At 38.4% G+C, this 12953-nt stretch overlaps 1 protein-coding gene across 1 annotated transcript in view; it reads left to right on the top strand.

The window, feature by feature from the left end:
• LOC131558152 (hyaluronidase-1-like) overlaps positions 1-12953 on the top strand; it is a 36304-nt gene that overhangs the window by 18310 nt on the left and 5041 nt on the right. The window contains exon 3 of the mRNA XM_058805764.1: positions 9289-10288. Coding sequence (XP_058661747.1) covers positions 9289-10288 — 1000 coding nt within the window. The remainder of the gene's footprint in view (positions 1-9288; positions 10289-12953) is intronic.

The following is a 12953-nucleotide window of genomic DNA, read 5'->3' on the forward strand; positions in this document are numbered from 1 at the left end:
CTAATGCCTGTCGCTGCTGAGTCCAGAGTGTGCAACTCTCAAAACACAATTCCCCTCAAACACCCCTCTGGTCCATCCCATATCAGGTCATAAAAGCCGGCGATACAAAACTAATACAGATAGAGCTCAGATGCTTACAAGTAGTACATCAACCTTTTCAATGAATTTATTTACTTATTTTACAATTACGTGATGAGGGTTTAGATAAAATTCTGCTCTCATCTTCAAATGCCCTCAGTTTCTCATTAGTTAAAAGCCCACTCATTAGGAAGAGCACATTCCTGGGACAAACACATCAGCTGTTGTAAATTGTTTCAGCAAAGTTTTCTGCTGTTCATTGATTTTATAGAGGTAAGTGCCATGTTATTTACTCAGTTAACAATCATTAAAGATAAACTTTTCACTTCTGTTTGTAATCTACCAGTTAGGAAGGATTTCTCTGCTGTTTTCTGTATTATGTCAATTCTGGACTATATTTTATTTCTTGGTTTGTATTTTGATCTGTCAAATAGCTATTTGGTGCTTAACACTCCAATGTGTAACAGCAATTTTAGTTTAGAAAACTGATATGATGCTGTTTGTGAATTACTCACGCTTAAAACAAAGAGTAATGTTTTGGCTGAAAGGATATTTCAGAATTTGATTTATCAATTTAGTACTTAAAAGCACTGGGCTCTGCATGCAACGCTGCTCACCCAGAGGGCAGCTAATCACATGCTGTTTGGGTATTTAATCCCATATGAATAATAAAAAAATACTTCTTTCATTAGAAGCAAGACATTCAGGGGAATTTTTTCCAAATGTCAGTCACATCTATGAACAGTGCATTTAAAAATAATCTCAAGAGGAGCCCAAAAGAAGATGCAGTTTGTTGTTAGAAAATGAGTTCTATTCATTAATGATTGGTGTCAATGTACCGTGCTGGGTTTTTGTAGAGCTAAAGGTATTTTAAATTCATTTATTTGAAACAATGTAGACAACAAACTAAGCTGTGTATTGGCATGCAAATAAAGTGTAAAGTTAATTTCACCTCAAATGCTTTACATGTATTTTCCAATTTGTTTTGAGTTTCCGTCACCAAAGTGTAATATTCCCTTTTGTGCCATCCAAAAAATAGTAATTATTTACTGCAAGCAGAGATTTGCAGTGGAAATGCACAAATGTTTTAAGAGTTTGCCAACATATTAGGATTTTTTAGCTGACTAAAGGATACATTTTTCCTCTCACAAGATTATAAATGCTTAATACCTCCATGAATTCAACTGGATTATTTCCAGATTTATATCCCTCAATTAATTTCAATTGAATTTTTTTGAATTACACTATCTGAAAGCATAATTCATCTTTGTGTGAGCTAATGTTAATTTAGCTTAGAGCATTTTCTCAAGAATAAGCCAAGGCCTGATTGTAGGCATTCTCTCTGTTATCAATTTGGCTTAATTTTCTCTCTTATAAGTGCCTCTAACAACAATAAACCTTTCAGAAAATGAATGTGTGAATTTAGCAGATGGTGTGAAAGAAGCTAAACTATTTTAAATGCTTTGCAGCAATGTAAACTCATGTATTATTTATTATACAGTATTACCAATTCATACATTCTTAGAAGCTATTAAAATTCCATGCCAGAAGGTAGGATGTATTCTATTAGTGTCAATTAATGTTCATGGTCTTCAGTTAAGAATATTTAGTGATAAAATTAGGAGGAAAATCTATAAAAAAGTGAGAACTTCACAGAATGCTGGTGGTTGGCACTTTAATTTTACCCATTCAAGGTCAGAGCCAGAAGAGGGTCCTGAACAATGCTGAGGATATTAGTCTTAATTATTCAGGGAATTAAGGCTTTAACAGCTCTGATAATCAATATGGCTCCTCCAACAGATATAACCCACCCATTTATTTTTCTCCTTTATTCTTTGCATGTGGAGAAGAAATAGATATTAAATTGCATATAAAAGTTTGAACTTTTGACATAAATTTTACAACTTTAAAATTGGAATATTTTTTCCTAGAATACCTTTGTCTTCAGTTTACAGTGCAATAGAAGCAAATGCACTGGCATTGAAACTAACAATGCATCAGGCTTTTGCATAAAAAAATTAGATCAGTGATTAATGTATTAGATGCACACTAAATTCATGTATTTGATGTATAAAATGGTATAATACTCCAGATACTTCTTCCACACACAAAATACTTCTTTTACTCAGTCCTTCAGTAATTGAAAAATTGTTTGTGGCACATATGAATTCCATCTCCCTCCACTGTACAGACAGATTTAAACCATATTACTTTATCTTCCCCTGGTATTCAAAGTGTCATCAATAATCTGCAGTGATTTAAAATGACAGCACAATCTTTTATCTACTGTAATGCTGGGACTCATGATCTGTATCTTTATTTTCCCTCTGTCATCGTGCTGAGTAGCCCTCAATCTTGCTGGTGCCAGTGAAAGATGTGGCACAAGAAACAATGTGTGTGAACATGCAGCACTCTGGCCCCTAATAGCTAGAGACAGATGCATCACAGGTACAGGAGGATAGACCAGCACAGGAAGGACTACAATGGTTATTTTTAATAGAATCATTTCAGGATCCATGGGAAAAATATCTTGTCAATACCTGGTTTTTTCCCTTTCATTTCCTTGCAGTCTTTTCTGTCAGTTTAAGGCATGACACAAGCTGCACAGAACAGAAAGAATAAAACTAAACAGGAATTGCCTAAGCAAAACTCTGCCCCAAAAATTATTTACTGTAAATCTTTGATTTACATCATGCACCAAAGAATGTCCTCTGGCATTTTCCATTTGCTTTTACATGAATAATCCACAGTGCACAAAAACATCAGCAATGATAGCAGCATATGCCTGGATCCCCATTTCCTTGGTCTTTGAATTTCTTTTCATATATTTTGCACAAAAATAAAGAGATGCTACTCCATGCTTTGCAACCTGGTATTTATGCTCACCTATTGGAAGTGAACTGTAGTATGTCAATCATATGCTCATTTCTGATCTTTGATCTTTAAGAGAGATTACAAATATAGAATCAGAATTTTAGAATGGTTTGTGTGGGAAAATACCTTAAATATCATCCAGTTCCAACCCCCCTGTCGTGGGCAGGGATGCCACTCACCAGATCAGGTTGCTCAAAGCCACATCCAACCTGGCCTTGAACATTTCCAGGGATGGGGCAACTTCTGTGGCTAACCTGTGTCAGAGCCTCATCACCCTCATAGTGAAGAATTTGTTCCCTGCATCTAAACTTATTGTCTTTCAGTTTGAAGCCATTCCCCCTTGCCCTTTCAATACATGCCCTTGTAAAAAGCCCCTCTCCATCTCTCCTTTGGGCCCCCATTAGGTACCAGAAGGCTGCTCTCAGGTCTCCCCAGAGCCTCCTGTTCTCCAGGCTGAGCAACCCCAACTCCCTCAGCTTGTCTTTATAGGAGAGGCACTCTGAGCACCTGAGCATCTTCATCACCCCCTTCTGGACACGCTGGAACAAATCCATGTCCTTCTCATACTGGGGGTCCTGGAGCAGGATGCAGCATTCCAGGAGGGTTCTCCTGGGGGCAGAGCAGAGAGGCAAGGTCAGCTCCCCTGGCCTGCTGGTCGTTATTCTCCTCAGGCAGCCCTGGCTGTGGCTGGCTTGCTGGCCTGCAAGCACAGGATGCTGGGTCATGCTGAGCTTCTCATCAAGCAACGCCCCAAGTCCTTCTCCTCAGGATGTTCTTGGCCTTCTGTCCATTTTTAGCTTGGGATATAATCTGAGAAATATAATTGGAGAATGACAAAGATATGTGAGTCAAGAGACTGAAAACTGGTAGTTGTGAGGATACAGTGGATGCTTAGTCTGTCTCTAATGCAGATTTACATTTTGGACCACAGAAGGTTTCAAGATAGAATACTTCTGTTAAGATGGTATTCTCTGTCCAATCTTCCAGCTTACTCGTGAAAGCCATTCTTCAATAAAAACAGAAAAAACAACAACTTTTGCATAGTTTTCAAACAGTAAAATAACAACAGGGTCAGACTAAGACAGAGACAAAATTTGACAGGAATGACAGATTTGGTCATTCCTGTAGATAAACACATTGTAAATACATATTATATGCATATAAAGTATACCTGATAAGGAATAATTATTTGAAGCAATTTGAAATATGATTGTGCAGAAAAAGAACTAAAATCCTTAAATACAGTGGAAATGTCTGTATTTTTTAGCCATAATAATAACTTCTACACAAAATGAGGTCAGCCTACCTTCAAAAAAGGACACTTCTAGCTGCCAATTTTATACATTCTTCAGTGGAATTCAAATAACTCAGTTTCATTTTCTCCCTTTTTGTCATCAGATTTTATTTAATTTCCTAGAAAAATAATTTCCTACGAATATGAGAAATATCAGTTAAAATGAATATGTTTGCCACGAAACAAAGTGTAAAGTACGCTCAGCAGATGCAAGACAACAGTCAATAGCACATATGAGAGGCTGAAAACAAACTTGGAGAAGTGTTGTAAATCTGGTTTAGACCACAAAACCTAACCCTTTTGTAGGAAAAATAACCTTTCCTCTGTGAGTTAACTGTACTCTTTCATATTCTGGATTTTAAATTATGTTAATCGGGTACAGCTTATGAGGGAATCATGAGTGGCTGTTACCATAGGAACTACAGATTTTTTAAAAAAGTTTATTTCTGAGTTTTGAAGTAATTATTGACTTTGATGACAGATGTGCAGTATAATGCATACTTCACAGATTAAACCAATAAAGTTATAGGTAATTGTATGGAGTATACTTCAAGTCAGCACATAAATGAGTATAAAATGAGAGGATGACTTTGCTGGCTGTTATGAAGTTGTGTTGTCTGGTTATATGACCAACATAAAAATCATAATAAGCAGCAGCTGCAATGTCATCTGTTGCAGTGCAAAAAATGCTGAGATAATCAATAAAAGCCATTAGAGAAGAATTGTCCATCTAGAGAACACCATTGATCAGTATTGGAACACATGGTGTGCAAATAGGTTTCTTTTAGTCTATAATGACAGTCTATATTTTTATGAATTTTAAGTAGTATATTTTGTAATCAAAGGGTGCAATTAAGATGTCTAGTTCAGTTGTTTTCAACTATTTGGAAATCAAAATAGAGTGGAATTCTGACTAATAAACACAGTTGAGTACAAGCTGGACTAAGCCTGTAAAAAGTAAACATTTACTTGGAAAAAGTAAATGTTTGCAATTTTTACAAAAATTATGAGGGGAATATGCAGAAATGAACTGATGTTTCAAGAAATTCAAGAAATGGCAAAATTCAAACTTCAAACTAAAGGATATATTGAAGTCCATCCACAACCTGTTTCATCCTAGACTGCATAACAGAAACTGAGGCAAATAGAAAACTACATGTCATTTTGTGCAGTGAAAACATGATTCAGAATTTCCTGAACAAATAAAAAACCCTCATCAGCATTGTGAGATTTGTGATCAGACCCCATTTCATTCCCTTATGAAGTAATTTTTGTTTTTAGAATATAGAGCAGAAACTCTGAGAGCATATTCTGCTCTGAAAACACTGTAGTGCCACAGAAAGCTATCTGCATGTTTGAGAAGTTAAACTGAGCATGATAATGTGTCATTGAATCAAAAAAAAAAAGAAAAAAAAGGGAGAATTTGAACCAAAGTTGATAATGAGCTCCAGGGAAGAATCATTAGGGTCTGTGCTCATTAAAAGCAGGGATTAAAGCACTCCAATTAGTGCCCATGCATGAGAGTAAAAAGGACGAAGTCCAAAGATAGAGCGATGGAAATTGTAATAAAAGATGTTTTGTTCTTGTTTAGAGGTTTCTTCATGCATTTGTGAAACAACAGATAATTTATTTTCTCATCATTCAGAACTATAGGCTTGTCTGCTTCTTTGAAAACTTGTTTCCCTTGCCTTCAGAAGACTTTTTAAAGAAAAAGTATCTGTAATTAAATTCCCATCTACAAATAACATCAGAATTAATTGCAGATTAATGAAACTATATTGGAACTTTTAAAAATGATGATCTTTTTATTCTAATTAGCTCCCCTTTAAGGAACTGTGCATATGGTAATGTGTCCTGTGTGGAATGAAAAGTAGCATGAAAAGTGAGATGCTTTGCAATGAAATGCAGTGCTTTAATTGCAGTGAGATGCTTCAGCCATCTAAAAGGTGGGCAAGGTATCTATGCACTTATCATCTTGTTTAGATTAATAGAGATCACTGGGTAGCTAATTCCACGTAGATTTCAATAAGGAATTTACAGCAACTTTTGGGGGTATCAAGCATCAAGCATTCACTAGAGGATTCTGAATAAGTGCCCCTGATCAGATCCTAACTTCTAAACAGCTTGAGCAGGATTGCACAGATTTCCACTTTTTTTTTTTTCTTTTTTTTTTTTTCTTTTTTTTTTTTTTCTTTTTTTTTTTTTCTTTTTTTTTTTTCCTGTGGGAGTCATCTTGCAGGGTGCAGAAATCTGCATGTCTCAAAGATTTGGTCAATCCAAATATTGAGAATTATTTGACATTTCTTGAGATAAATGTTTTCATTTTGTCACTTGTGATGTTTTGTCCTGAGTGAACAGCTCTGGGGGACCTCCAGAGGTCCCTTCCAGCTTCAACCACTCTGTTATTTAAAATCTTGTCAGGGGCTTTAAAATCTTGTCAGGCAACAAGAATAGCCCAAGAACTAAAAATACATAACTTAAAATTACCCTGCAATATTATCTCATGAGCTAACTCTGTTTTGATTTATTATCTGCAATATTCTAATGTCTAGGGTTCTCGGATCTAGACATGAACTGTACTGTGTTAGTCATTAATATCTAAAAAACTGATCTAATTATATGTACATAACAACACAAGGCCGAACAATCCAGCATTTGGATTGTGGGAACAGGAAGCTGGGATCTTTTCCCAGATCTTTTCTTTCTCTGAAATTCACTAAAGGTCTTTTCCCTTTTCCTGATGCTCTTCCCATTTCATCTGAGCTACTCTTTTTGAGAAAATTGATGTTTATCTTATAGATTTTTTCACATGTATTGCAAAGCAATCCAGTCCAAATAATGAAAAATCACTTACTGATGTAGTAAGATAATTTGCTATATCAAAGAAAAAATGCAGAGTACTGTGGTGTGTTCTTCAGTCTGTATAAAACAGGAAGGGAAAGGCAGTTTTTGCAGCTTTTTTGTTTATTTGTTTGTTTGTTTGTTTTTCTCAAGCCATGGCATTACTTAGGTGATTATGCAAGACTGCAGAAAAATAAAGAAAAATATTCCAGCTGAAAGCATAAAACTTCCTTCCAACAGATCAGTGAAAAATAACCTTCCATCCTTTTTGAGCAGGCAGGCTTTTAAGTAGTGTTGGCTTGGTGGCAATGGCCCATTTCACTCAAGGATGTTGTCCCCAGTAGGATCTAGAGGATTATGAACAACATGTTAAAACTTGGGAGCTAAATCTATATTTAGGTCTACACAGAACAAGCATTCAGAGAGGAAACAACAGAGCATGACACTCTAGCTTGGTGGTGAGGGCTGGCTCCTGGGAAATCCTGCATCTTGGCTTCTTGCAGTCCTGCCTTTCACACCCTACCCCAGCCACAGCTCCTGCAAATTGCTTCCTTCTCATCTTGGGAAGCTGCTCTCTTATCAGAGCACAGGTGAGGGAACTCAATGCTTTTCTGGGAGTGAGGATGGAAAACCACAAAGCTGAGGACAGAGAAGGGCTGTTCTGTAGGAGACATAAGGACAAAGCAGAGTTTAAGGGAAAAGCAGAAAAGTAGGAGAGCAGTGTCAGGCAGGAAAAGATCCATCAAACCCAGAGGATGGAAGAATGGCATGGAAGGACAAATGAAAGAGGAAGAAATCCTGGATTATATAATTTATTAGAGCAAACATATTTTCAACCAGGGGGAAGCTCTTCTAGTCAGTGATTAACTGACTCCCTGGTTAATTCTCCCTGGTTAACTGAGGAAATACCAGGGACAATTAAAACTAGATTTTACAGGCAAGGAAAGAAATCACTAAGATGGATGTAAAAATAGGGCAACATCCAGTTTCAGGACATTTAAAATTCACATATCTGATGCATGAATTGAACCTGCAACACACACAATGATTGCAGTAATTTAACATGTGCCTAAAATGGTGAATGATAGAAATAACAACTGAGATGATAAACTACGTATATTCATAGAGAAACCCTTTTAATCATCTCTGTAGCATTAAAAGATCAGCAAAGAAATCTGAATAACAAACCCAGGACAGAGCTGAGCTGCACTCTGGAGCAGAGGCAGATTTTGGAGCAAAGGCAAATTCTGGGGCAGCCACTTGTGGACATGGGGTACAAAGCAGGGGTGTGTCTGGGGTACCAGCAGCCTTGCAGCTCTGGCAGCTCCCAGAGAGCTGCAGCCCCAAGCCAGTGTGGCTATCAGGGAAAACATCAGGCCCTGAAAGGAAAAATTAATATGAATATCCCTCATTTCTAAAAACTAGCCCCTTTTTCAAAGATACAGCATGTTCTTTCAGCTAGTTCAGATCTGTTTAATCTAATTTATCTTCTTTAACATACAGATATTTAATTTGTCTTTGAAATAAGTAGCTTAGGCCACTAAGCCATTAGTGGTATCCCTCTCATAGCCTGCAGATTGATTATCATTCTTGCATCCATTCATTTAGAAAATGAAAATGAAATTCAGGGATAGATATCAATATTTTCATATCCTGAAAATTGCAGTTTCTGAGTTGTCTTCAATAATCTGTGTGAGGTAGAAATGTCTGCCTTTTGTTTAAATTACCTTTCCTATTGTGACCATTTGAATATACAGATAGTAAAGGCTGTAGCCCTGCTGTGATGATTTCTAGGCAAGTCAGACTGACCATAGCAGAGCTTGTTTGGAAGCTAAAATTTTGAATGAGAGCGCATTCTTTTTTCGCACTGCCATTTTAGGTTGTTACTTTATTATCTAGTTTTGTAGACATGAGGGAGCAAATAAATGTTATGGAAACGTCTGAAGCAACTGTGTGAGGAGTCTGGGTGAAAAGAAAGTGAAGTTTCCAGACTGTAGTCCATAAAAATATTTTTCAAGGCATTTGAAATTAGTGTTAACTTTTAAAAGATCGGTTTTGCACTTTTCTCTCTTTGTGCTGTTTCATGTTATCAAAAGCAAATCAATGTTATCAAAATGTTATCAAAACCAAATCAAACCAAAAGACATTCCATTGTCATTCATGCTGCCCTTCTAACATCTTATCTTGGTTTTGTCTTCCAGGGCCCACCACAGCCATTTCGCGGGAGGACCCCAGGCCATGGCTGCGCGGGTCGGAGCGCTGGCAGCACTGGCAGTGGTGGCAGTGGTGGCAGCGGTGGCACTGGTGGCAGTGGTGGCCCTGCTGGCTGTGGCCGAGGCGGCGCTGCCGAAGCCGGCGCGGGCGCCCCCGGTTCTGCACAAGCCTTTCCTGGTGGTGTGGAACGCGCCCACCGAGCAGTGCCGGCTGCGGTACAAGGTGGACCTGGACCTCGGCGTTTTTGACATCGCATCCAATATCAACGAGACTCTGAGTGGATCCAACGTGACAATCTTCTACCACACCCATCTGGGACACTACCCCTACTACTCAGATAATGGAGATCCCGTTAATGGAGGGGTGCCCCAGAACGAAAGTCTTATCAAGCACCTCAGCAAAGCAAAGTCTGACATTGACTATTGCATACCCATGAAGAAATTTCAGGGACTTGCAGTCATTGACTGGGAAAACTGGAGGCCCCAGTGGGATAGGAACTGGGGCAATAAAAGCATTTATAGAAATAAATCTCTCGAGATTGTTAGGAGACGGCATCCTCGGTGGTCAGAGGACAAAATTAGGAAAGTGGCTAAAGAGGAATTTGAAAATGCTGGCAGGAGTTTTATGAATAACACCATCCTTCTGGCTGAGCACATGAGACCAAACGGTTTGTGGGGTTACTACCTTTACCCAGACTGCTACAATTACGATTACAAAGAACACCCCCAGACATACACAGGGAAATGCCCATCCATTGAGTCCTTCCGCAACGACCTCCTGCTCTGGCTGTGGAGGGAAAGCACTGCTCTCTACCCTTCTATATACCTGGATTATATACTGAAGTCAAGTCCAAATGCACTAAAATTTGTTCACTATCGGGTTAAAGAGGCAATACGTGTTGCCTCAATTGCTAGAACAGACTATGTTTTGCCAGTATTTGTTTACTCCAGACCATTTTATGCCTATACTTTTCATGTTTTAACAGAGGTAAGCAGGCAGACTTCTTTCAAAATGTAGAAATTAGAAGTAGCCTCTTAGAAAAAGTATGCTCTAAAAGCACTCACACATTTGTTTTTCACATTTAAGGCAGCTCCCTGAGAGGAAGTACTATAGTCACAGCACAAAACTCTATGTCTTTCAAGAGTTAATATTGCAGTGGTTTGGTCTCCCTCTGTGAGATAACATTGTATGTTTTTAATGAAGGTGGTTTAGAAAGAAAGTACAAAGAAATATCTTAAGGAAGTAATTCGTTTTGATATTTTTATTTTTCAGGGCAGCTTGTGAAATGAGCTTGACAGATATTGTGACATTTAAAATTAATTAGTTCAATGGAAATATAAACTTTCATGAGAAAGGATCCTCAGGGTTTTTTGTTTCTTTATGCAAATGTAAATTCATTCAATATAGAAATAAACTAGTTCAAGTAAAGCAATCTGTCCTGGAGTTCCTAACTCCTGCATGATGAGCAATGGCCATCTATCTCACTTGTCAGAAGTACAACATCTTCATGTCCAACATTTGGTGCTGAACTGTGGAGTCTTTTTATCAAAGAAACCCAGTTCTTGAGTCATGCAATGTCCCATCAACCAGTGTTCAAGTGCAATAAATATGTACTGGCCACAACACTGATGGTAATTTATGTATGTGCAAATCTCAGACTTTCTGGATGTGTAATGATGATCGTTGCTCTTTGTTTATGCACATAATAGAGATGCAAAGACACTTATTAATTTCTCTAACAGTTGCTTCAAGTGCCAAAAGTTTTTCTTTGGTTTCTTTCATTCCATGAGAAAGGAGAAAATCTGGGACAGGGAACTCATGGAAATAACCCCTTGATGACAAAGGTCATCTGAGGGTGCTCCCTCCCTTTATTTTATGGAGAGCTGGTGAGAGATTCCTTCTAATGCTGCCAGAGACAAGTTCCTGACTCAAACTAGAGCAGAAAAAGGGAGAGAATTGACAAGGGAAAAGGCAAAGTTCAGTCAGTAAACCACAGGATGTGTGGAGCTTCAGCTGGGAGCTGGAGCTGAGGAGGTGCAGCAGATCCCTGAGAGCCTGCGAAATGCTTCAAGCTGACCCCAGGAAGCAAATTTTACTTTCAGGCTGCCCCTGAAAAGCACATTGTACATAGAAGTAAATTAGGAATTTGGTCTGGTTCATTTTCAGCAACCAGAAACTCTCTGGAACTGTTTTCTCTGTGGAAATCACAGGTGCTAGCTGACTCAGAAATGATGGGCAGATAGGCCAGCCTAGTCCTGAAGGCAAGGAGTCACTGGGGCCAGTACAGGCAGAATGCCACCCAGAAGAAGAACTCAGGCTAGGAAATACATAAGAATTTTTCAAATGCAGTCTGTAATAATGCATTTTTATAAAATTAATCAGTCCTTTGATCAATATAAAAATACCATGAAAGCTATGAAAACTACCATGCTGTTAACAATTATGTGTGAGCTCAAAATCTGTGGTAGTAGATAGGTATGTTTTACCTTAAGCTATTTTCTGAACAGTGCAGTAGAAATTTGAAGTGATACTTCTCTCAGGTTACATTCTTTAACTCACCAGCCTGCTTTCCAGTTGCATGTAGCCATTTGCTTTTGGATGTTTGAAAGATTGCTTTACAACTTTAAAAAGATCTTTACATAGCCAGAGAAACATATTTGGATTATGCTCCACTACATATTTTCTAATAAGGACAGCATGGGCAGGTATTCAGCATGGGACAGGGCTTAATGTGGCCAGACTATACACATCATCTGTGAGAACAGCTTGGGTTCTGACAGGAGCTTGCAGGGTTGTATTTAAAAACATAGAAATGATCCAAAAAATAATGTTCTTGTATTCTTTCATAGCCCTGGAGCCACTGGGATAATTTAAATGTGGTTTTGTATGTTCAGGTTTTAGACTAGGTTGGAGTTTCTCGTTTAACCCATGACAAGCCCGTAAGTGATGCTCACAAAGTTACAAGCAAGTCATGAAACCTCTGAGCTCCAGAAACAATGTGCATGAAGGTGACAAGGAAAGGTCCCAGACAATGACATCCAGGCTAAATGGCCACAGAAAAATTGGAACAGTGGGCAGATGGGATAGTTACCTGACCTGTGGCAGGGACTGGGCCAGGACAACCACAGCCTTACTCCATCGAGCTGTGCAAGAGCTGTGCTTTCTATCCCAACAGAAACACTGCTGACATTCAAGACTTGTGTGCAAGCCCTTCTGTACAAAGGGCTCATGTGAAATTGTACAGTGGAGTCAGAAAAAGTGGTTGTGAGTCAGAGTCACTGAGGGAGAGGCACAGGCCTATCAAACCTTCAGAAAGATGAAAAGCCCAGGTCCCAGACAGATGCTGTAGCTGTGTGTGCTGTACCTTTCACCCTGACTGCATCTGGAAATCAGGTGAGTTGTGCATAAGGTGTCTGAGAAATTAATCCTGCTTTTTCTCTTGGAAACAAATTATAAATTCTGAGTTGGGATCCAAATCATTATGAAAGGTTTTTGTATTTGCTAGAAATGTGTACAAGCTGTTTGCCATCTGTAGGGTATTTAGAAACTTTCTGCTTAGACAATTCACTGCTAAGCTTGTGGGAGAGGGAAGTCACACAGTAGCATCTGTGCTCCCTGACTAGATGGCTGAAATCATTAATAAAGCAGGATG

Source organism: Ammospiza caudacuta, chromosome 5 (assembly GCF_027887145.1).
Source record: "Ammospiza caudacuta isolate bAmmCau1 chromosome 5, bAmmCau1.pri, whole genome shotgun sequence".
Classification (NCBI taxonomy): domain Eukaryota; kingdom Metazoa; phylum Chordata; class Aves; order Passeriformes; family Passerellidae; genus Ammospiza; species Ammospiza caudacuta.